Source organism: Leptonotus elevatus, chromosome 8, assembly GCF_054856555.1.
Source record: "Leptonotus elevatus isolate MCC_2025b chromosome 8, RoL_Lele_1.0, whole genome shotgun sequence".
Lineage (NCBI taxonomy): Eukaryota > Metazoa > Chordata > Actinopteri > Syngnathiformes > Syngnathidae > Leptonotus > Leptonotus elevatus.
In genome coordinates, this window is record NC_141246.1 from 840,406 (window position 1) to 865,180 (window position 24,775).

At 41.2% G+C, this 24,775-nt stretch overlaps 1 protein-coding gene across 2 annotated transcripts; it reads right to left on the reverse strand.

Annotated features, from left to right (window-relative positions):
• Nucleotides 1-1,780: 1,780 nt before the first annotated feature.
• On the reverse strand, nt 1,781-23,794 carry npepps (aminopeptidase puromycin sensitive). 2 transcript variants are annotated; one of them, XM_086083575.1, is made up of 23 exons: nt 23,351-23,794; nt 18,331-18,415; nt 16,960-17,037; nt 14,932-15,053; nt 14,036-14,143; nt 12,820-13,020; nt 11,228-11,324; nt 11,101-11,134; nt 9,329-9,443; nt 9,094-9,258; nt 8,887-9,012; nt 8,756-8,816; nt 8,219-8,328; nt 8,077-8,140; nt 7,351-7,490; nt 7,152-7,286; nt 5,892-6,111; nt 4,881-5,023; nt 4,150-4,206; nt 3,955-4,062; nt 3,024-3,179; nt 2,492-2,539; nt 1,781-2,393 (listed from the first exon to the last, which is right to left on the reverse strand). In XM_086083575.1, exons 1-23 carry the CDS (start codon nt 23,633-23,635, stop codon nt 2,247-2,249), a joined length of 2,805 nt encoding a protein of 934 aa, XP_085939701.1. In that variant the 5' UTR covers nt 23,636-23,794; the 3' UTR covers nt 1,781-2,246. The 2 variants fall into 2 exon arrangements, with proteins under 2 accessions (XP_085939701.1, XP_085939702.1); XM_086083576.1 differs by having other exon boundaries at nt 8,908-9,012; nt 23,351-23,792.
• Between the last annotated feature and the right edge of the window lie 981 nt (nt 23,795-24,775).

A 24,775-nucleotide genomic window follows, 5' to 3' on the forward strand; every position in this document is an offset into this window, starting at 1 on the left:
ATCGATAGAAATGTTACTGTTATTGATGTGTTTAAAGGAGCTGCCAAAACGCAGTTTTAATCGGTTACACATGCACATTGCACAAATGAAACCATGCCGTATAATTCTTTCACTTTAATGAACACCGAGCATACTTTAAACAAAAATGAAAGAAACCAAATAAATATTCCTGGGCGCGATCCAAAAGCACATCAAACTGTATATTTGATATTCCTTACTTCTACCACAAATCGCAATCAACACTCGTGTTTCCTTCTTTTCATCCCATTGACTTCAAATTTGCAGTCGACCCATTTCAGGCTTCCTGCAAAGTAAAAGTCACTGAGGGATCTTCGCCTCTCACACGCTCGAAATCAGATTGAATCAGGACATCATCAGATGGTCTCGGACAAACTTCTTCACGAGGACGCTTTCAATGTGGCGCTTTCTTGATCTTTAATGACCGGCTCAGGTGTTACTGTCACGTACTTTGTAGTACAGCCCAAACTGCTGATGCCCATTATTGGCCAATCTCAGCGCTCTAACAAAAAGGTGTCAAAATGGAGGAAGCGGATGGAAAGAAAAAAAGGGAGGAAAGGAAGAAAGAGCTGAAGAAAACACGGAAGGAGAAAGGAAAACCTTCACTCCTCCAAATGTGTTCCGATTCTAATAAACACCAAATCAAGATTTTCACAAAGACGAGTTTACTGCATTTGATGTCATTACAATGACTAGAAATGTGGTCTTCAAATATTTTGCAGTTTGTCTAAAATATTTAAGGTTTTGGTCCAAGATTGAAGCATTTCATCCTATTTCTGAATTTTCATATATTTCGATTTTTTCCTCAGTGTACTTTTTGTAGCATACTTTTGGGTCAATGTTTTTCCCCCCACTATTTTGTTTCCATCTACACATTTTTTTCCAAATATTTTTGTCAACATTTTGTGTTTTAACAGTTATCTTTTGGTGAGATATTTATGGTGGATTTTTTTTCAGCCTATTCCTCTATGCACCATCCAATATTAGCATATTTGATGTATTGAGTTTTTTAAAAACTTATTTCGATTTTTGTTGTATTTTAATATTTTCATCTGTACGTATATTTTTGCTGCATATTTTGTATTTGTGTGTATTTTTCAGTTCTCAATTGTATGTTGTTTTGTATTACTTTGTAATATTTGGTATTTTTCCCTTTATACATTTTGTTTGCCGGGAAATAGAAAATTAAAATAAAAGTCCTCTTCTAATGCACACCAAATCAAGATTCTCACACGTGATTGGTTTGTTATGAATTCATATTATTCTTACTATTATTAATTGACAGCCCCCCCCCCCCTCCCCACAATTTTGTTTCCTTCTACACATTTCTTTCAAATATTTTGTCATATTTTTGTATTTTTAGTGAGATATTTTCAGTGTAATTTTTTCACCAATTTTCTAATTAGGTTTTTTTTCCAGCCAATTCCTAATAATACTTATTTAGATTATTTTTGGTGGAATTTTTTCAGCCTATTCCTCTATGCACCATCCAATATTAGCATATTTGATGTATTGAGTTTTTTCACTTATTTAGATTTTTGTTGTTGTATTTTAATATTTTCATCTGTTCATATGTTTCTCGTTGCATATTTTGCATGTGTGTGTTTTTGCTAGTATTTTTCAGTTCTCATTAAATGCATGTTGTTTTGTATTACTTTGTAATATTTGGTATTTTTCCCCCTCATACATTTTATTTGCCGGGAAACTGAAAAATAAAAGGCCTCTTTTCTAACGCACACCAAATCAAGATTCTCACACATGATTGGTTTGTTATGAATTCATATTATTATTCTTACTATAGTTGATTGACTGCACTGATTTGATGACGTAAAAACTTGTGTGTGTACTGCTGGAGAGCGCGTGCCGACCTCCTGGTGCCTTTTCCACACACCTGGCCAATAACGCTGAGTGACTCATGCACGATAGAAAGGTCTTCACAGTTGTCTGTTGGCGGGTGAGGGTGTTGACGACAAGTCTTGGTGGCGTTGGAGGGGGGGGGGGGCGTTGGGTTATAAGGGGGGCTAAAAACAAGCATCCCTGTGAGTCCAGGTGCAAATGATGTAGCAGTCGATGTAGTCTGTGAGATTCTTGGCTTTGCGGTGTTCAGCGTCTGGAGAGCAAATGTACGTCCGCTTCCGCTTTCTGCCGCCTGAGGAAGAGAGAGCGGGCGGGGTTGTGCCTGGAGGAAGGGGCGGGGAAATGGAAATGGAGGAGGGGGGGGCGGCGGCTCAAACGGGGGGCGCCTTGCGCTGCATTAGATATTGGTGGATGTCATCGGCGTCGCGCTTGAGCCAGGCGGCGTTCAGCAGGATGTTCTCGCAGCATTGCAGCACCGTGCGCTCCACGGCTGGCGTCGGGTGACTCTCGAAGAAACTCTGCGGGGGGGGGGGGGGGGGGGGGGCAGGCATACGTTAGCCTGTCGACAGGACGTGGACAACAAGAAATAAATATATAAAAATAGAGGGGATCCCACCTTGACTTCTGTGGCCATTTTGTCTATGGCGAATCCGTCCACTGTCAGCTACAATGATGACAAGGAAACAAAAGTTTGTCCTTTTATTCTTGATAGCCAGCAAAAGGTCAATGTGAGGCTATAATAATAATAATAATAATATATCGTAGATAGTACTTTTTCCTGCCAAAAAAAAAATGCGTATCCGTCGGGCCCTCGTTTGGATATCGTTACATCCCTAACACTTACCTCATTTTCAGTTTTTAGGCACCGCAGAACTTCGTTGAAGTGATTTGAGGAGCTTGAACTGGACTAAAGTAGTAAGTAGTGCTTTGGCGCCTTCTTGTGGCATCTATAGGCAATTACAAACCGTTTTGTGGGTGCCAATGACTTGTGGATTTTTGCAACTGGCTGTCGGGTCTGGATATATATTTGTTAATTTCTTAGGCTCTGGTTCGATTGTGTGAGTGCACCCGTTTGGACCTGTGCCGCTCCTACCCCAACACCAGACATATTTCCTTTGAGCAATACGAGCGATTGTTGGCATAATGACCTTGATAAGCCGCGACAGCAGGAATCCGCCTTGGTAGTGGTTGTGAAGTTCCTCCCAGTTGTCCTTCACAAACTTCCAGGCGGCTTTGCGACCGTGTTTGCTGCTGCCGGCCACGCCCCCGATCACCGACACCGTGTCCTGAGGGCGGACCTCTTCCTGAGCACAAAAGCGACGCACAACAGGACAGGGTTATTTTAGTTAACAAAAACTCACTCATCAAAAAAACAATATCGTTAGCAAAATAAAATAAAAACGAAAAAAAACTAACTCAAACTACATTTTAGGTTTACAAAACTAACTAGAATTATAATGATAGCAAAAATGTCCTTTGTTTTAGTCGTTGGTCATTCATTTAATGCATGATTTTAAATTGTGATTTTAAGAATATTTATTTAACCGGAATAAGGACATTTGAAAGTGTCACACAGAAGTGACGTCATCTCGCAGCAGCCAATAGGAACGCACCTTCAGATGACGTCGCTCCGAGGCGACGCGAAATGCAATGCTAAGTAAGAAATGAGTTGCTTTTCTCATTTTAACATGTGTTTATTAAATATTGTTCACAAGCTGAGGAGGAAAATCCAGGTCCAGAAAGTCAAAGCCCTGCCGCAGCTCCCTGGCTCGCTCCCATGGTGCTCGTTTACCTGCTAGGGAGCTAGCTAGCTAGCTAGCTAGCTGTCCAGGTTCCAAAAAGTAAATGTCCAGAAAGTTTGGCTTTAGCCATTGATGCTAGCTAGCTAGCTCCCTAGCAGGTAAACGACCATGGGAGCTAGCTATCTTCCCTGGCTAGCTCCCACGGTGCTCGTTTTTCATTCCAAAACTATAATAAACCTGACAACAGGACACGTGTTAGCACACAAGGGATGACACGCACACACACACACGCACACAAACACACACACACAAGCGATTTGGAAGGATTTCGGGTTACCGAGAGGGCGAAGGCGAGCACTCTCTGGATGAGGTCCGGCGCCGAAATGGCGCCGAGTACTCGCTCGATGCGATTCTTCTCCTCCTGCATGTCGGCTTGCTTGTGAAGCTGAGACGGGGAAAACGGGTCCAAGTCAAACATCGGCGAGAAGATCAAAAATCAAAGCCGGCGTGCGCTAAAACAAGCCCGTCTTACCCTGAGCATGGTTTCTAATGTGCTGCTGTCGCCGTGCTTCAGCACCGTTAAATAAACCTGAAAACACACAACAACACTTCACATGACTTGTTTTTCCCATATAACGTTTTTCACGGCATCACAGGCGGGTCCTGTGACGTAACCCCCGAAATAAACCACACTTACAGTGAAGTAGGACTGAACGATTAGGGAAAATAATCTAGAAGGGCGGGAGCCGTGTGGGACGTTTGTAATGGCTTAATAAAGGCAACACAAATAAAATAAAATTAAATAAAGGACAAAAAAAGTCTCCTTTGCGGATATTCACCGATTGCGAGAGGAGCTTGGAACGCATCACCAGCGAAAAGTGAGGGAAGACTGCAATTTGGCAAATCACCTTTTTTTGCAGTGTGCTTGGCAGGTACACTAAATATTAAATATTAATTAAATTACTACTATTACTAAATATTAGAACGTAATGGTGACGATGATACAAGGACATGCTGTGAAACGCAGTCAGGCTAATTCATCTGAATTATTCATTTCGCAACTATTTCATTCAGTCAAGGGCAATTTATACAAAACTGCATAACCAGTTCACTTTAGCAATGGCTAATTTGGTTATAGGAAACAAAATAGAAAACGCCGGGCCAATTATCAATCTATCCCTTTTTGCAAAATGCAATTAAGTATCAAATGTGACGTACAAGATTGTGAGTAAACGTGCGATGACAGTTGACGTGGAGGCTTACCGGGCTCCTGAGGTCCGCAGGTAGAACGTGTTTGCCGTCCACGTGCTCCTTGAATCTCCGCCGGGCCTCCTCCAAGGTGGGCTTGTGTCCCGCCTTGCCCAGCTTGCCAAGGACCAGACCCCTTAGCAGGGCGTCCAGGTGACCTGCGGGGGCAAACGCGCTCGTCTTTAAAAAAAAAAGTAGGGCTCAGCGACACCACCGTAAAATATAAGCCGCCATTTGTCTCCCTGCGCGCCCTCAAAGATAAAAAAAAAATTTTTTTTTAATTTATATCGATTTTTTAAATTTAACTTTCAACAAGCCATTTTGACTGAAGCAACCCTCTTCGCTCCCGGCTGTTTTACTCGAATTTGAGAGATTTGAGTCTCTTCTTTCATCAGGATTTTTTTTTATATTTCTATCGGTTTCCGTTTAGCAGCAATTAGCATTAGAATATAGCTAAGTTCCATCGTTATTCACAAATCTTTTAAAAACAGTTAGGGAAAGGGATTTTTTTTCAACATGGCCCTGGTTGATCTCTTATACTTTGCTGCCACCTGCTGGCCGTTTTTTGTAATAACTACCATTGCTTCAAACGTTCTCTTCAGTTCAGAGGCTGCATCAAAGCCTTCTATGCTCTAGCAAAAAAAAAAAAAAACTAAGATTAAAAAATTATAAATAAGTCTTTAAAACATTTAAAATAGAACGTATTTATACGTTTTGGGGAGCAAATGAGTTAATAAAAAGACAATGCAAAGGACAATGACATTTGTCAAAACCAAAAATATAAGAATATTCTCTTTGGAATTAATACAAAACTCACTGAGCATTACATGAACAGAAGTTGCTGCTTCAAGGAGGCCAATAAAAATAGTGAAGGAAATCAATGTGACCCCTCCTAAAAAATATATTGATTAACTGCCCAGTTCTACTCGAGTCAGATGTGGGAGTAAATTAAGTAAGTTACTGAGTGGATACAAAAAGGTGAAGAGGAAAAAAAAAGACCCCCCCCCCCTTCAAAAGCCGTCTCACCTTCTCCGGCCTTGCAGTCCCAGCCCAGGCGGAGGCCGATGGGCGTGAAGAGGTCTCGGATGAGCTCCTGGATGTCCTCGTGGAAGTCGGTGTGGGACAGCAGCGAGGACAGGACGCCCAGGTTGCAGCTGAGGTCGCTCCACACCGTGTAGTTGGGCTCGTTGACGAAGGCCTCCATCAGACGCAGCACCTCCACCGTGCTGATCATGCCTGCGCGGGACTTCATCACAACGCGCTTGTTAATCGGGTGACAAAAACGGGAACCTGACTTTTCACCGGCTTCCAAAGATGAGGCACGTATAGTTGAAGGTTTTACAAGATTTTGGGGGTGGTCGTGACCCTGAGAGCCACTCCAAAATATCGGTCTCCCAATTATCTATCGATTAGCAGCACACGTCTCTTTTGTTTTCTTAAAAATTTCACCAATTTTTGAGTGAGAATGATTATTACTTGAACTCATTTGCTCCCAAAAACGTATAAATACGTTCTATTTTTAATTGGCGACAGGCCCCGATACTGCATAAAAACAGTGGTATCGGCATCGGCAAGTACTAAGAAGTAACATGCCGATACCATTGTTTCCGACGCAAACATAGTACTTTGGTTGAAGCATCTTGTGCACAACATTCAGTGATGTGTGACGTGTTCACTGCATGCCGAGCCAAGATATCCTATTGGCCCTGAATGCTCTGAACCAATTGCAGGGCAGCTTTTTCATGTAAAAAAACAAAAACAAAAAAAAAACAACCCTAGGTATCGGTACGGTATCAGCATCAGCCAAAACTGGGTATCGGAATCGGTATGGAGGACCAAATAAATGGTATCGGAACGACACTTTTTTAAATATTACCAGTGTCCCAAAAAACGTATTTATGTTTTTTTGTATGCTAGAGCATACAGAAGGCTTTGACGCAGCCTATGAAATGAAGGGAATGTTTAAAGCAATGGTAGTTACTAGTCATTACAAAAACGACCAGCAGGTGGCAGCAGAGTATAAGAGATGAATCCGGGCCATGTTGCAAAAAGCGCTTTCCCCAGTTCTAAACAGATTTGTGAATGATGGAACTTATATATTCTATATTCTAATGCTATAATTGCTGCAAAACGGAAACCTAAATATTTTTTTCTCCTGATGATAGAAGAGATTTTTTTTTAAACAAGAGGAAATGTGCCCGCCTTCCATTTCTTGGCTCCTTTAATGGAAAAAGTTTAGACAAGACTTCAAGAAGTGGTTTGGGATTCGCGGTCCGACAATCTCACCAGCGAGAAGAGGTCGTTCTGAAGACTGAGGCGGTCCACCGGCTGCAGGCTGAGGTCCCGGATAGCGGGCAGCAGGCTCTGCAGCATGGCTGCGCTGTACTGGATGCGGTAGAAGCCCACCGTGCCGGGATTGACCTGACGAGCGGGCCAGAGATTCAGATGCGGCGGCTGACGCGACGGCAAGCGGGCCTCGCCTCACCTTGACCCACTGGTCGGGGGTGACGCCTTCCAGGGTGACTCTTGTCTGGGGTTTGTCCAGTAGAACCTGGAGCTTGCTGCAGGTGGGGTCCCTGCTGGTACAGATGCTGACGGGCACCATCCAGTACGGACAATCCTCACCTGTGAAAAATTCCCGATTAGCACCTTTCATTTTCATACACACAAATGCATTGGGAAAACAAAAAAAACAAAAAGGTGGGGGGAGGGGATCAATATAAAAAAAAATGCATCTTTTAGTCCATTTTTCATATAGAAAAGGGAGCTAAAAATGAATTTTGACTCAAAGAAGCACTGTTTTTTTTAAATTGATTTTTTAAAATATTCTTTGTAATTCCCCTTCACTGCATTCTTAAATTTTTAGGATTTACAACTAAATGCAATGTAGCATTTAGAGCCGAGGACGAGAACATTTTGTCAACTGACGTTTTTTCAATAAGTCTCCATCACATCAACATTACAAATTCATTGATGTTCAATTTTCCTTTTTTGATTTGAAGACTGAATGGCAGCGAGGAGGAGCTAAAGAGGAAAAAAAACAAAAACAATCCCGACATTCTCAGAATTCTGACTTTAAAGTCAGAATTAAAATACTTGATCACTTTTTCTTCTCGTTTTGATTTGCAATACAACATGAAGTGTTCTCTGTATATTTATGTGTTAGCGATTCCAACCTTGTTCCAAAAAAAAAAAAACCACAAGTACTTGCCATTATGTGGTCCGCTTGCGCAGAACTTCTTCTGAGAGATGTTGAGGACGCGGTCGTCGCCGTGCTTCGAACAAGACGAAGGAGGAGTCACAAGCGAGTCCCTTTTTGTTTCGTTTTTTTGCCATGGAGACGACAGACTCACCTGCTCCTGCTCCACCTCAATAATGGGGAAGCCCATCTGTTTGGTCCAGGAGCTCATCACGGTGGCGATTGGTTTCCCGCTGGCTTGCTCCAGACATTCCCAAAGGTCCTCTGGGGAACAAAAAGCGCAGCCGGGGTTGGTTGCATCTTAAGTAAACGCGGTCATATTTGTTGCCGATTTTTTTGTTCAAAGTGGCCTAATCGGGTACAACATGAACAGCGCTACCTATAAAGGCACACAAACAAGGGCAAAACAGTATAAAAATCATTTCAATAAAATCGATTTTTTTGGACATTTAAAATCGATTCTGAATCGTACTAAATGAGAATCGCGATTCTTATGAGAATCGATGTTTTGCCATCCCCTACTATCCGCCATTTTGGTGGTTTACTTTCGCCTCGAACGCTTTCATGTCGGAACTGGAGGAGGAAAAAAAAAAAATCCAACTTCCGACCATCCTCGAATGCAGCAAAAGGCTGGAAAGCCACCGGATTAGTTTGCAAAGTCTTAAAGATAATATGGGAACCGCCATCCTACCTGTCGAGGCATTTTTGTGCTGGAACTTCAATAAATAGGCGTTCATTCCTTTCCTAAAGTCCTACAGAGAAGCAAGATCAAAAGTTTTTTTGTTTTTTTTTTAAGTTGCACAACAATGAGATAAGGTATACGTTTTCAAACTGCGGGGCCACCTCGTCTCCAATGTAGTTGTGCAACATTCGGATGACCGACGCGCCTTTGCTGTAAGAGATTGCATCAAAGATTTCGTCCACTTCGGACGGATGGCCGACGTTCACCTAGAGAGAGCAGAAGACGAGCCGTCAGCGCGGGATGCAACAACGTGGCGCCCGCCCAGCAGCGAGGCGGGCCCCGCCCACCTCGATGGGATGACTGCTGTCCAGCGCGTCCAGATCCAGAGCGCGCGTGTAGTCGGCCGACACGAACTGCGTCCAGATGTCGTACTCTGGGAAGCAGTGGTCCACGCACAGGTACTCGATCCACGACGCAAAGCCCTCATTGAGCCACAAGTGGGTCCACCATTCCTGCAGGAAAACAAAACGTGCCGGGTTAGCAAACCGTTTAGGTTCATGTGTGCAGGCGGCGCTCGGTTACCATGGTGACCAAGTTTCCAAACCACTGGTGGGCGAGTTCGTGACCCACCACCAGCGCCACCCACTGCCTGGATGACGCGCACGAGTTCTTTGGGTCGATCAGCAGCGCCGTCTCCCTGCAAAAACACACACACACGCACACCAGGGTTATTATAGTTTGGGAATTTTCATTTTAGTACGTTTCGAGTTTTAATTTTTTTATTTTGTTAGTTTTAATTAGTTTTGAGGGCAAATCTGATAGTTTTTATTTTTATTAGTTTTAGTTATTTTAAACATGCTTAATTTTAGTTATTTTAAACATGCTTAATTTTAGTTATTTTAAACATGCTTAATTTTAGTTTATTGGGGGAGGGGGGGTTAAAACTTTTTTTTTTAATTCAATTCAACAAACAATGCAAACTGCATAACGACAAAAACTTAAGCAAACAAATTTAAGAAGTGCATACATTCTCAAGGAAAATAATCATCATAATAATAGTAAAACCCCTAATAGAAAAATAAAATAGGGGTCAGGTCATGTAATACAATAAAGATTTGTGGGCCCATTGAATCTTAAAATAAAGTTTTTTCAATATCAAAAAAAAAGGTGTATTACTTGTGTGCAATATAAGTCAATATATGTAACACTTTTCTTACCTAGCGTTGCATTTTGGCTGAATTAAATGAAAACGCAGGCGGGCCGAGCCATTGGAGCCAAAAGTCAAGCGCGCAAATTAGGAGCGACGTCATCTGAAGGTGCTTTTCTATTGGCTGCTGCGTGATGACGTTGCTTGAAGTAATTCGCTTCTGCGTGACACACTTTCAAATGTCCTTTTTCCAGTTAATATTGAAATAAATGTACTTACATTTTTATTTAAAATAAACCCCAAAGGCTCATGCATTAAATTAATTACCAAAGACTAAAACTAAGGACATTTTCGCGATAATTATAGATTTAGTTTCGTAAATGTAAAATGCAGTCTCCTATTTCATTTTTTAAAAAGCATTTTTGTTTGGATTTTATTTCAGTTACGAAAAAAGTATTTTTTTTCAATTTTAGTTTTAGCAATTTTTTTGTTTTCGTTCACTAAAATGACGACGCACACACACACACAATCGGTAAACTCACTTGGATCTCTGCTGGTCATTCATTTTTTTAATGAATAATTTTAGCTGTGTTAATGCACACGTAATGAAATCTCCAAGTGTGGGGGTTTGGCGGATTTTGTAATTTATAACTTATAACTTTAAATATATCAAAACTGTAGCTTTTGGCTATCATTGCCAAAATAAGTTTTAAACAAAGGTGGCAAATCCAGGTCCAGAAAGTAAAATATTTTATTTTTTAGCGAAAATGAATATCGGCTCCGATTATGGATTATTGGTGTCCTTGACTACTAATAATCAGTATTGTATTGGCCTTGAAATAACCATATCGGTCTCTCTCTCGTTTTTGGGACCATGGCAATATTTAAAATAGAACGTTTTTATACGTTTTTGGGAGCAAATTAGTTTAAAAAAATATATATATCTAATGAGGCAGCCTGAGATAATGACGGACTGATGTTGACAGACTTGCGGGTCTACCGCTGGCGAACGACCCAAGTTCACTGACGCACTCACCTCGACCACGTTCATCGAGAACTGATTCAAATATTTGCCATCGATGCAAATCCCCGTCTCTCGACAAAGATCGCATTTGGTGGTCTGGATTACATTTTGGTCACATGGATCCAAAACAACGCGATGTTTGACAAATTAAACATCAATAACATCAGGAAAGGTTGTGGGTACCTGTAGGTAACAAGGCCCCAGTTTTCCATGGCACCTGAAGACAGCGTGGGGGGGGGGGGGGGGGCATTAAAAGGTTATTTTGGATTTTTTACAAAGGCTTGCAGAATGTCCTGCGACAATCACTCACCAGCAGCAAAGTCAGCAATAGCAATGAGATCAATCTTAGGCAACGGATAAGGAACGCTGAAGTAGTCTTTGTAGAAAGGTAACGTCTTTGTTGCTACCTGAACACACACAAATATTCAAGTAAGGATTTGCAAAAGTAAATTTCTACATGGCATTGCGGTTTTCACGTCAAAATCTTACCAAATAACTCAGGTGTGTTTGAGGAGGGAAACCTCGAAAACATGCAGGACTGGAGTTTTTTGATGTGAAATGCAAAATTTGAACTGAAATGTATATTTGTGAATTTAACAAATAGGAACTGTAGATTTTACTTAATTTTGTTTTAAAGAAGAAGAAAAAAGGAACCAATTGGTCATTAACTCAGTGATTGGCAGCCATTTTCACTAAAGCAATCCCCTTCACTCCCGGCAGTTTGACTGGATTTTGACTGATTTTGCAAGGCCCACAGAATATTGTGTTCTATTACTATAAAAACATAGAACCGACACCAAAAAAATGATTAGTCTCTCTTCTTTCATCAGACAAAAGTATATTTGTATCGGTTTCCGTTTTGCAGCAATTCGCATTAGAATTTCATCATTATTCACTAACCTATCGAGAATTGAGAGTAAATGAGCTTTTTTTTTTCAACATGGCCCTGGTTGATCTATTTTGCTCTGCTGCTACCTGCTGGCCGTTTGTGTAATAACTACCATTTCCTCAACCGTTCTTTGCAGTTGAAAGCCTTCTGTATGCTCTAGCATAAAAAAAACCATAAAAAAATGTATAAATATGTCTTTGGGACTCTTAAAACATTTAAAATAGAACGTATTTATACGTTTTGGGGAGCAAATGAGTTCATTATTAAGCAAAATGTTTTAGATTTGTAAATCAAGTAAAAAGGACATTTTATCCAAATATTTGATTATTTTATTTAGTGCCTCTAATTCCTGCAGAGAACCAAACAACTTGAGAAGAACCATTCTGAAGTCTTTGTTGTAGGAATGCTTTCTTATTCAGATTTGTATTCTCCACACTTTTTTTGCCGTGTAATAACTCCCACATAATACTTCCGATTTACACCGTTCAAATTTCAACTTCAGCTTCAAAAAAATCACGCCATCTTGGGTATTTATTGTCTGATTCCACATTACTTGCAGTACTCGCACAATTGAACATGAACTTTTCCCCCATTCATTTTCAATGGGACTGACATTGAACTTTTCCAAGTCTCACTTCCATACATAAATACAACTTCTCATCATTACCACCTCTTTTATGCTGCTCAGTGGCGCACTTGGTAAAATGCATTTTCCACTAACCAGGTCGCAGGTTCGAATCTCTCTCTCTCCCTCTCAATTTCCTTCTTAAGCATTCAGCTATTAGCATTTAGCTTTCAGCATATTTTACTAAAAAGCTCCAACTTTTATTTTTTTAATCTGTTGAAGTTGATGCATTATTTAAGAAAATAATTGCTGGAGGGAAAATATCCGTTTCAAAGCTTGAAGCAGGAAAAAACAAAAAAATGTCAACGTTCTTTGCCTTTTTACAGTGTATTACAGTATTTTCAGGCCAGACTGCTCATTTCGGCCATCAGAGGACGGACGGGCTCACCTCCAGCGCAAAGCGACCCTGCTCGGCCTTCCCCACCGGCGTGTAGACGCGCACCAGCACGCCGTCCGACGACTGACTCTCCACAAAGTCGAACTCGCCGATGACGAACGCCACCAGGTACGTGGACATGACGGGCGTGGTGCCAAACTTCATCTCCACCAGGTCCTCCTCGCTCGGGTACGGCTGGCGCTCCACGACGTTCTGGAGGCCGAGCGGAGGAAAAGGCATTAATTAAGCGAGCAGAGTTTTGTCCATGAATGGTTTGGTTTGAATTCTCATTCGATTTGTGTGTCAGTTTTACAGTAAAATTTGACATAACGAGCTTGAAGCACGCACGCTTCAAATGCTTAGTGGGTTCAAGCGTTTAATATTTTTGGGCAATCTGGTCACAAGCGGCTACGGAACACATCCCCCGATGTACCAACAAATTAAAGATAGCCAGATGTTTTTTTCAGGGCCAATACTGAGGTTAATAACCAATATTTTAGCCGATATTCATTTCCAGTAAAAAGGGGAGAAAAACATTGTCAACATTTTTTTAAATACAAATTCCAATTTTGACTGTTGTAATGTCTTAAAGCATATTTATTGTTTAGTTGTTTTTTTAAATCTTTGACATCATTTTAAATTTCTAACAAAACGTTCAGGGAGCTCCCAAGGTTATCAATACGTCTTAAAACGTTAAATGGAAACTTAAGCAAGTAAATACCATAGCTCTCTATAGTTTTCTACATTAAATATTTTTTTCCCCAAAATTTAAAAATACCTGAAATCTTAAACTTTAACATTTCTTTGTTTTAATGTGGAATAAAAACAAATTGTTTAGAAGGTTTCCAGGGTCAGTAGCATCACTTATAAAGTTAACTGAAAATGTAAATAAAGAGCTCCCAGAGGTTAAAATGGTTTTAGTTTGACCTTATACATGAGCCATCAGATTTTAAAAAAGGGCCGATACCGATTATCGGTCCATCTACATCAAATACCATTTTATCCATCTTTAAAGACCTGCCCCTCCATAAGTGTGCATTTTAAGCCCTTTAGTACACAATCTAACGATCCTAAAAAAAATTTTTTTTTATAACAGTCAGAGAGAAACGTATTCAACATTTATTGTGCTTGTCGTTTGCAACATATCAGCTGTCTGTTGGTCGTCTGCGCGTGAAAGTGGCCCACGGGAGGTGAGGGTGGGGCTCGCCGAGACCCGAGTGACACGTACCATGTTTGACAAGGCGACGCAGTCCTTGGGGACGATCAGCGTGATGTCAAAAGTGGCTTTGATGGCCGGCTCGTCCCAACAGGGGAACGCTCGGCGGGCGTCCGTGGCCTGCGCGGGGTCAGACAAACGGAAAGCAGGACAGGCGAGTTCAACGTCAGGTCACGGCAGTGGTGCGAAGCACTAACAAAGTCAACCGCCACATCTGCTGTATGGCTGATTAAAAAAAAAAAAAAAAACGTTGTTTCAGGGTTTTAACAGTGGGTCGAAGAGTTGTGTTTATAAAATATAATTGAATGCGTTTAAATCCATTGAAATGTATTTAAGTGGATTTTCACCGATCACGGGTGCTTTGTGGAACATATGACAAGGTGACGCGGCGCTTGGGGACGATCAGCGTGATGTCAGAGGTTGATGCTAATAATGGTATTGTGATTAAACCAGACGAAGTGTGCAATGCTATTGGAAAACTGGCACTGAACAAATCATGCGGTTCTGATCAAATAACAACTAAACACCTCAAGTATGCTAGCAAAAAAATATTCGTTCTGCTCTTCCGGGATTTTCATGCGCTGTATGTGCAGAATTAACAGATCTGATAACAGAACTATAAAGTGGATAAATGATCCATCTTGAAGTGATTTTAGGTAAACCTTAATGTTCTGCAAATACTGCTTACATGTACTGTAGCTTTTTCAAACCAAGGCTTCATTTTGTGTGTGCTTATTCCAGCGTGTTGGTTTTCTTGTGTTTATGTCGTATTGTTTGTTTGTTTGTTTGAATGGACTCGAGTCTGTAAACAGAAGTTGACTGCATTTTGTTGCGGTACCACGGATCCAAAAAGACCCCGGACGTGTATCTGGCTTCTGCTTTTCATGTCGCCCACGTCACCATCTCACCTCAAATTGTGTGACGGCAGCGTAGCAGGTCTCTCCCGCCGTGTTGGTGTATTTACTTCTGTAGAAACCTTTCATTTTGTCGTTCAGCTCCCCGGCAAACTTGATCTTCAGCACGCCAGAACCTTGCAAGCAGAACGAGTGAAACGCGCTTACCACTATAACAATATCCAGGCACTTTTTAAATCAGTATGTTCATATTCAAGGAAGACAAGAACCCTGAAGGTCAACTTCACGATGACGCAACGCGAGGGTTGGGCTTTGAAATGAAACGGATGCTCGACTCATTCAGCCGTTTTCAGCAGTAAAAACTTAATACTTTGTCGATAATTCATGTGATAACTTCATTATTTTTCATGAACAATTAATACTTAAAAAAAATAAAAATTCCCACTTGCTGTCGACTGAAGATGACGTCACCTGTGCTGAGGAAACGGGTCATGACCAATCATGGCTCACCTGTTTTCTGGGTTGGGTCAGCAAACTGAGCCATGATTGGTCGCACATGAAGTTATCAAATTCATTCTGGACAAAATAGTCACTTTTTCTTGCTGAAAATGGCTCAATGAATCGAAGTAGCCCTTTAAATGTGGGTTTCCAATTTTGACATTATTCAAACTAAGTTGAGCTTTTTTTGTTTTAGGTCCATTCTGGGATTAATTTTATTATCCTCATGATACCAATCCGTTCTTTTCCGCCAAGCTATTTTCTCAATATCAACTTGCAACTTCCACAAAAATGATACATTTTTGGGATTTGTTGGAATTTAGATGTTTCTGGGGTTGGGGAAGAATTCTGGTGGGTGGCCCGGTGGGCGGTGCCTGGTCGGTGCTGGATTTCACCTTCCTTGGTTTTCTTTGGTCCCCTCGGGTCTCCTGACGGCGGTGTTCGGTTTAGGTGAACGGTATGGGATTTTTTCTAATAGGTTTTTGGTGAGCTAACAAATGCACGCACGCACGCACGCACGCACACATACAAATATATATATATATATATATATATTTAAAAAAATAAAAATTTTAAAAAAAGAGCAATGATGATGACATTACCGAATGAACAATACTGAGCTCTTTAAGAGAAGAAAAAAATAAATAAATAAAAGATAAATCAATTTCTTTCTTTACAGAAAACCAGCAAGCTCTTCCAAATTGTTGTCACCCTTACCGGGATATCAAATTCACTGAAATAGGTTCAAATAATATTATTCAACACGATGCAACTAATTTATAAAAATCAACCAAACCCCATTCAAAATGTTAAATGAAAGGCCCCACTGAAAAGTTCCATTCAACATGCAAATAAAGCTTTGTTTGTTCCTCATATTCAACTCTACTGGCACAAAAAAATGTTTGTATTAGTCGGAATTAAGTTCCCTATATTAGGAGCAAGGTTGTTTTAATTAACAAAAAAAACGAAAACTAAAATAAATTTAAAAAAATATGCTTTTTAAAAAATGAAAAATAACTGAAACTACATTTTAAGTTTACAAAACTAACTATAATTACAGTGAAAATGTCTGTTTTAGGCTTTGGTAATTAATTTAATTCATGAGCCTTTGGGGATGGTTTTAATTTAAGCATATTTATTTTGATATTAACCGTTTGAAGGTGCGTCACGCAGAAGTGACGTCTTCTGGCAGCAGCCAATAGAAAAGCACCTTCAGATGACGTCGCTCCTAATTTGCTTGCGTGACTTTTGGCTCGCCAGCTTTTTCATTTAACTCAGTCAAAATGCAATGCTTGGTAGGAAATGTGTTACTTTTTTCATTTTATCGTGGTGTTTATTAAATGTTGCGCACAAGTAATACACATTTAAAGAAACACAAACGAAAACTAATACTGAAACTAACTTAAGTTAAGCATTTTTTTAAATAAATAAAACCAATAAAAACTATCAGAACCACCCTGAAAACGAATTAAAATTACAAGTATAATAACCCTGATTAGGAGTCAACCCTCAATTTTGTAAATTCCCCATTGGGAGTTCCCTACTTTAAAAATGGCCATTATTTTGCAACCCTTATCTGCTCACCTTTTGTCAGAGCGCAAGGAAAAGACAAGGTCACCTTCTCGTCCTCGTTCTGATAGTTGAATCCTGTGGCGTCTATTTCTAAAAAAAAAAAAAAAAAAATACATGAAAAGAATAGTGAGCATATGTCATGTTCAAGGTTATTTTAATTCACGAAAATAACGAAAAAACTCAAACTTAAATTCAAAAAACAATGGGCTCTTTTTGCACAAATCCACTACTTCCTTAAACTCAGTACCGCTCCTTCATTTCCTGTCTTTCATGGTTGGACAAATGATTAATCCAGGTGTGCCTGACCTCAGTAACCACAACAACAATGGCCAGACACACCTGGAATAATCAGTTTGTCCAATCACGAAAGACAGAAAATGAAGGAGTGGTATTCAGTTCGGAAAGTGATTTGTGCAAAGAGCCCATTTCGTTCACAAAAAAAAAAAAAAAAAAATGCTTTTTAAACAACGAAAACTAACTGAAACCACATTTTATGTTTACAAAACTAACTAAAATTATAGCAAACATGTCCTTCATTTTAGTCTTTGGTAATTAATTTGATGCATGAGCCTTTTAAATGTGATTTTAACTATATTTATTAAACCAGAATAAGGACGTTTGCTAGCGTCACAAAGTGACGTCATCGAGCAGCGGCCAATAGAAGAAGCGCCTTCAGATGACGTCGCTCCGAGGCGACAACGAAACGCTTTTCTCATTTTACCATGTTGTTTATTTAAATATTGCGCACAAACAGAGGTGGCAAATCCAGGTCCAGAAAGTAAAAACCATGTCACAGTTTGGCTTTAACCCCAGGTGCTAGCTAGCTCCCTGGTTAGCTTCCATGGTGCTCTTCTCCCTGCTAGGGAGCTAGCTAGATAGCATCAATGGCTAAAACCAAGCTGTGGCAGGGTTTTTACTTTCTGGACCTGGATTTGCCACCTCTGCGCACAAGTAATACACATTAAAATAATACAAACTAAAACTGAAATAAGACTAAAACTAAGCTTCTTTTTTTTTTTTTACTAAAACTACAAATTGTCCATAGGTGTGATTGTGAGTATGGTTGTTCGTCTCTGTGTGCCCTGCGATTGGCTGGCAACCAGTTCAGGGTGTACCCCGCCTACTGCCCGAAGCCAGCTGGGATAGGCTCCAGCAACCCCCGCAACCCTTGTGAGGACAAGCGGTACAGAAAATGGATGGATGGATGGATAATAAAAACTAACAAAAACTAACAGAGCCACCCTGAAAACTAATTAAAACCAACTACAGTTCAAAAACTAAAACTAAAAATGAAATAAAACTAACTAAAATGAAAATTATATAATAACCCCGGTCATGTTACAGGATGATGAAGAGCGGTGAAATGTAACAAATCAGACTCACCGTCTCCTCCCTGAGGCGCAAACGAGGCTGTGATGATGTCGATGTCGGCGCAGTTCATCACAATCTGATTGGTGGGTTGCATCACCTGCACGTGGAGCAGATACAAAAGGTCACACACTTCTTCTTCTCTTTTCAAGGGACATTTGACCAAAAAGTTTTATTTTGAAAATGTCATGTATGCAAATAGTGTCTGTAAAGCCAGCCCACCGTTCAAGTGTGAAATTGAACACGACCGACGGGATCATCAGTTCACATCAGCCGATATCTTACATTTTTGATAGCGTTTCAAAAAATGTGCCGCAAATTGACCAACAGAGCAATTCACAATTCACTTGTCACTACTTTTTAACAAGTGGACGACGGTATGTATTGCTTTGAACACCTCCGTTTTCTTTTATCGCTCAGTTCCTAAGACCCCAAAATTCGATTTTGGCAGAGGCATCTTTTGTGAACTTAAAATTCTTTGATTAAAAAACATACAAGTTTCCTCCTGTAAACATCATTAAACATGTATTTAAGGCAAGCTGTAAAATGTCTGAAATACTCTTTAACAAATTGAAAATGTCATAAATCATGCCGTTTCTAAGTGCTGTCTCAAATGTTCTCCAATTTCAATAGCGTAAATGTAAAGGATTGTATCCCGAGAAACGTTTCTTGGGAGGAGTAATATGGCGGCCTCGCGGCTTCAAAAAACTTAGCCTATCAGCTAGCTATCCACACAGTAAATTCTGTGGAGTACATTTTACTCTAAACTGAGTCTATTTGGTCCCACTCTAATAGAGTAAAATTTACACTTGGAAGAGAGTTTATAAAAAAAAATTAAAAATAAAAAAGTTGAGGAAGAAACCCACAACTTCCGTTTGGGAGACAGCCGATCTACTCCCTGAGCCAGGCAGCTCCTTCTGTGTGTTAGTATATCGCTCATGTCAGCTCGAATCGGAACTCCAAGAGACCAAAAACGATGTGTTCGGTCTCCTCTTGGATGAGAGCAAACAGCAGGAGTGGCATAGCTCCGGTGGTAGTGTGGCAGTCGCCCAAGCTGAAGGTCGTGAGTTCGTTCCTCAACCCTTGAGTGACTTTTAATGATACTTTTCAATTCTTTATTTTATTCTCTTCCAAATGCAAATATTACTCTAAAACCGAGTTGGTCCAACTCTAAATAGAGTCAAATTTACTCTACAGAATTGACTGTGCTTATGGAATTATGACCGATTCATGTTTTACGGTGAGCCATCAAACCTCTCTGGCATGCTCCGCCCACACACACAATGACAAAAATGTGCTAAATTCATCTTTGAAAGAGACTTTTGAAAAATGAGCGCAACACGTCTGCTTTGGTCCAAAATAACTTTTCAGGCATGACTTTTTTGAAAGTCTACTCTTGATACGCGTGTCTACCAAATATCAGGTTACTAACTGAAACTGGCTGTCGGAGATGAATTGACAACATTTGGGGGACAAATCTGTCTTTTAAGGACACCTGGAAATGGCCAAAATGGCAGTTTTGAAAAACGAAACGGCAGTCCTCCTGTGTCTTTTTTTTATATGAGTTCTTCGGGCATATTTGTCAATCGACTACTCACTAAGCGGGGGAGCTGAATTGTCTATATCTCTTGGACAAATCACCTGTAAAAAAAAAAAAAACGAAAAAAAAATCACATAAAATGGCTGCTTTGAGCCAAAATGGCAGCATTGCTGTCTTTTCAAGTTCTTGAGACTTTTTTTCCCAAGTCTACTCATAGCAGAAAATGTCATACTCTGGGGCTTGAATTTTCAAAATATTTCAAACAAATCCATCTCAACGGGAAAGAATCGTTTCTGTGTTTGCTTCTTAACAATCGAGGGCTGATGCACGATTGTTCATTCGTGTCAGATCAATCGCGTGTCCTGTTGACTCAAAGCCACGCCGCCTTCCTTGACGTTACAAAGCACACCACTGGACTTTATTTTAACAATGATAGTATATTTTTATTAATGAAGGCACGTTGAACAAAACACTCCGTTATGTTGATTATCAAGCAATTATTATTAGATGGGCTGGAAAAGCCGGATGTGCATTAAAAGTGTGATTTATGACCCCGTCCCTGCCCTGCTGTGTGCAATAACAACAAATGCCAAGAAGAAAAGAAAAAAGAAAAAAGAAAAAAGAATTGGCTGTGCAGAAACTGGTGCCCACCGTAAATCTGTCATTATGTGGGTACAAAACACACACACACGGTGAATGGGTGGCATTCCAAGCATCCCGCGTCACGCTGCGGTCACAGCGAGCGCTGATGTTGCCGTTGACAGTTGGTGACACGGCGGCGGCGGCGCCACGGTCCGAGCCGGTCGGCCAACGAGCAGCCAAAGTGCGTATCAGGCTACGCGAGCAGCTACAGTCCACTTTCACCACCTCACTCCGAGGCACCATGAGCCTTTGCGGCAATTATGGACGCGACTTCTGGTATGTACCAAACCGGCGTTTTGCTAACATGGCAACTGGTCACGCGAGTCCACTTTGTAGGACGCTGACAGATTGGGCACGCCGGTTGTCGCAACTCAAAAGAGAAAACATCACAATCCCGCTCCCTTCTAACGTAGCTCAAAAAGTGACCAGCGATAAAATGTGTATCACGATACAGGGGTCATGATTTCATACGTATCGCGATACACACGTATGATATAAACAGCTTTGGTGAAAACAGTCACATGTATACCCAAATTAAATGTTTAACATGTTGGATGGTCACATTTTTTTTCTCCTTTGGCTGTTAGCGGCGATTCCAGTTTACCGCTAGCCTGGTCAAAATGTGTGCGGGCTCAATAATTCTTTCATAATTCACGAGTCACGACCGAAGACTGTTTATGCATGATGAATTTAATGACAGTTTTCCTGGCACAAATTGAGGTCGAGGTGGTACCATCTTGACTATGGGAGACTACCAATACCAGGTATCGGTGCCAATACCAGGTATCGGTGCCAATACCAGGTATCGGTGCCAATACCAGTCTTATTTTAAGGTATGGGTACTTGCAGTACTGTATATAACTTTTTGGCAATTGGGTTTGTAATATATTGGGATATAGAGGTCTTTCTTTAAAATCATCATACATTTTGGGGTGGAGAATTTTACTTACTAGTGGTATCGTTATTTGGTATCAGTAGTGGTGACGACTCAAGGGTTGAATATCCTTCTGGAAAAAAAGTGGTATCGAACATTCCCTAAGCCTGACCATGCGCCGTGACGCGCATGTATCCTGTAAATTCAACTCGACTCGCTTTCTTCTTCTTTTATTTTTATTTTTACAGGCAACATAGAGTAATACCATGTTCTAATATAATAATAATAATAATAATAATAAAAAAAACAGTAATAATCATACGTGATGTTGTCGTGACACTGTTCTTAAATGGTTTGTCATAACGCAAGCGTGGGCTTGTCGTCCACAAATTGAAAAGGAGCAGACGTATCGCGTCTCAGCGGTCTTTTCAAATGAAGACGTTCAGCCGAATTGTTTTGAGTTCCTCGTCCCTGCATAGGCACCGGAAGTGGTACCGATTACGATTATCACAACATCCTTCTCCCCTCATCTGAGCGCATCTTCAAAACATTGCCTCTTGTCGTCACAGATTCAACTTCTTCCTGTTAAGTGCAACCTCTAACAGTGTGACAAGTTCCCAAACTGTTCCAAGACATTTTCCAACGCTTGCAATGGTTTAGATAAGGAATCAAAATACCGTAAAACTCTCTGAGAAACAAAATCCGATGCACCAAATGGCTCACTGCGACTTCACGTGTCTCACAGGAAGTCGCTCCCATCATTGTTTCTACTTTAGAAGCCTCGGGAATAAGGTGGATTGCATTCTACAAACACTGCTAATGTTTATGTGTGTGAGGAAAGCAGACTACGCCAGAGGCATGACTTGCCAAATTGGGATGTGGAACGGAATGCAACCAATCGAGAAACGACCTTACTGTGGAACAAGGAAGGGGGCGAAACAAAAAACAAACATGTCCGACCACGTGCTGCACTTTGTATTCGTAGGTTCACTGGACAGCAAAAGTATTTTCATAAGCAAAACTTTATTGCCATTCCACAACACTTCCAAAAAACATATCCTGTCACCTGTGTATATATATATATTTTTTAAAAAGCCTTCAAAATAATTGGAAAATGTAAAAATAGACAGTTCACAAGCCAAAAACAGCTTGTGGAACTGCAGGGAGCCCAAAAGCTCGATTTGAGAACGGTGATGGGACCTTTGCGAATGTGTGCGGTGTGTGTGCTGTGTGTGTGTGTGTGTGTGTGTGTGTGTTCTGTGGCGAGATTATCGGAGCACACCGCGCACACACGCACACACTCACACACTCACACAACCACGCGCACACACGATTCACCTAAAACTGTTACACGCCTGTTAGGTTTAATCTTCATATGTGGGGACTGTCAAAGATAAACAACCTTTTATGATTTGAAAAATCCTTGAGTGTGAATGAGTGTGAATGTGTGTGTGCGCGCGCGCGCGCGTGCGTGCGTCTAGCGGGCCTTACCAAACACTCGCCAGCTCATAAGAATCCATTCACCGACTTACGAATTACAATCATTACTATTACCACTACCGCTAACGGGCGTTTAGCGGTCAAACGCCTGTGACGAAAAAGGGCTTGACCGCAGAGGCAACATATAAATAATAACAACAATTACAAGCACTGACAACTGTGACAAGCGTTGTTAGCTAGCGTGCTAACAGCTAGCCGCTAAGCTAACGTGAGAGTGCAAGTCTTGACCCGACTTCGCGATTTGGTGTCCAGACACACAAAGTGCGCACCAATTACAACAATAAGATTAAGTATCAGTTATAATTTATTGGGGAAAATGTGCAGGTCACCGCATTTCTTCCATTTGTCGAGTGCTTGTTAGGCTACGACAGGCGAGCGAGCTAATGACCAACTGGCTGACATATTACATAAGGGCAACAAAAAAAAAACCGAGTGCAATGAGTGACGGGGGTGTTGTGTCACGGTTGCGTTGCACGTACCTCCACGATGGCCTGCAGCTTGCCGCTGAACGTGAAGTTGACCAGGTCGGGCTGCAGACAGAGCCCGTAGTTGACCGGGTACACGTCCGTGGGTAGCCGCTCGAAGGGCCTTCTTTTGGCCATGGCTGCTGAACACTGAGCGGACGCTCTCGCCGTCTTGATATCTGCAACGAGTTGCTGGATTTGTATTCGTGCACACGCGGGGACGCTGGGCGGTCGTCGGCTACTGATTCTTTGCACCAGCAGGCAAGACTGCGTGAGCGTGCGGCTCAGAAGGAGCGACATCAACCGGAAGCCTCTCTCTCTCTCTCTCTCTCGCTCTCTCTCTCTCTCTCTCTCTCTCTCTTTCTTTCGCTTGCTCGTTCTCTCTCTCTCTCTCTCGGATCTCCCTCGGCTCTCTCCGTGGAGAGTCTCGTCCCGTCACGGGCGGAATTTCCGAGGTCCCAATCGCAAGCGGCGGCTGGAATACGCCCATCCCACCACCACCACAACACACCCCGCCCAACCGACCCCAAAGCGTGCCCGCCTCAGTCTCACACCCCTCGTCCCTCCGTCAACCAGGTAACATTCCGCAGATAACCAAGTTGCCAATAAATGCCATGCCAACAATTCTTTATTGTCATGGAAAGAAACCTTTCTGTTCGTTTCAGTTATTTTCGGTCAACTATAGTCCAGTTTAGTGATCTGGCAACGTGGTCCGTGGGCTCCCTCTGGTGGTTGAAAGTGAATTTCGAATCGCTACTGCCACGTGTGGCCGAAACATTCAACTTCACACTCCTTTTTTTATATACACGCACGCGCACGCACAAACGTGGTCTTTCTTCACGTACTCGCTGCGTGCATGATCACAACTGCAGACAGAGTGAGGATATTTCGAACCCGAATCCAGTCTGAGAACAGCTAAAGTATATGCGAATTAGAAGATGTTTGAGTCATAAATGGTCAAATAAAAAGGCTATTGTGAGAACATTTTTGGACAAGATTCTACATACATGTTCGTGTTTTGTTTCTTTCAACAATAAATATGTTGAAAACACGAACAAAGCCCAAGAAAAGGATGTTGGACTTTCCCAACCTGCCGCCAAGAAAAGTGCCCTAGAATGCAAATTTGAACTTAAAAACAAAAACAAAACTTTGTATTTCCGCTAGGCAGCTTTAAAAAAAAAAAAGGTTTAAAAATATGCATACATAACCTCAACTGGTTGAAATGTCATTTGGTGGTTAAAGAAAAACTGAATAATGGCAAAATTAGAGATGCATTGGACTGTTTTGTATTTCCTGTATTTAAACGCTGTTATCCCCCCATGCATGGCAATATTGTCAAAATATGAAATATTGTGACTTCTGCTTCTTCTATTGAACACTACAAACCCACTTAAACACAATATACCTGGTCTAAAAAATATATATATATTTTTTTTTCAG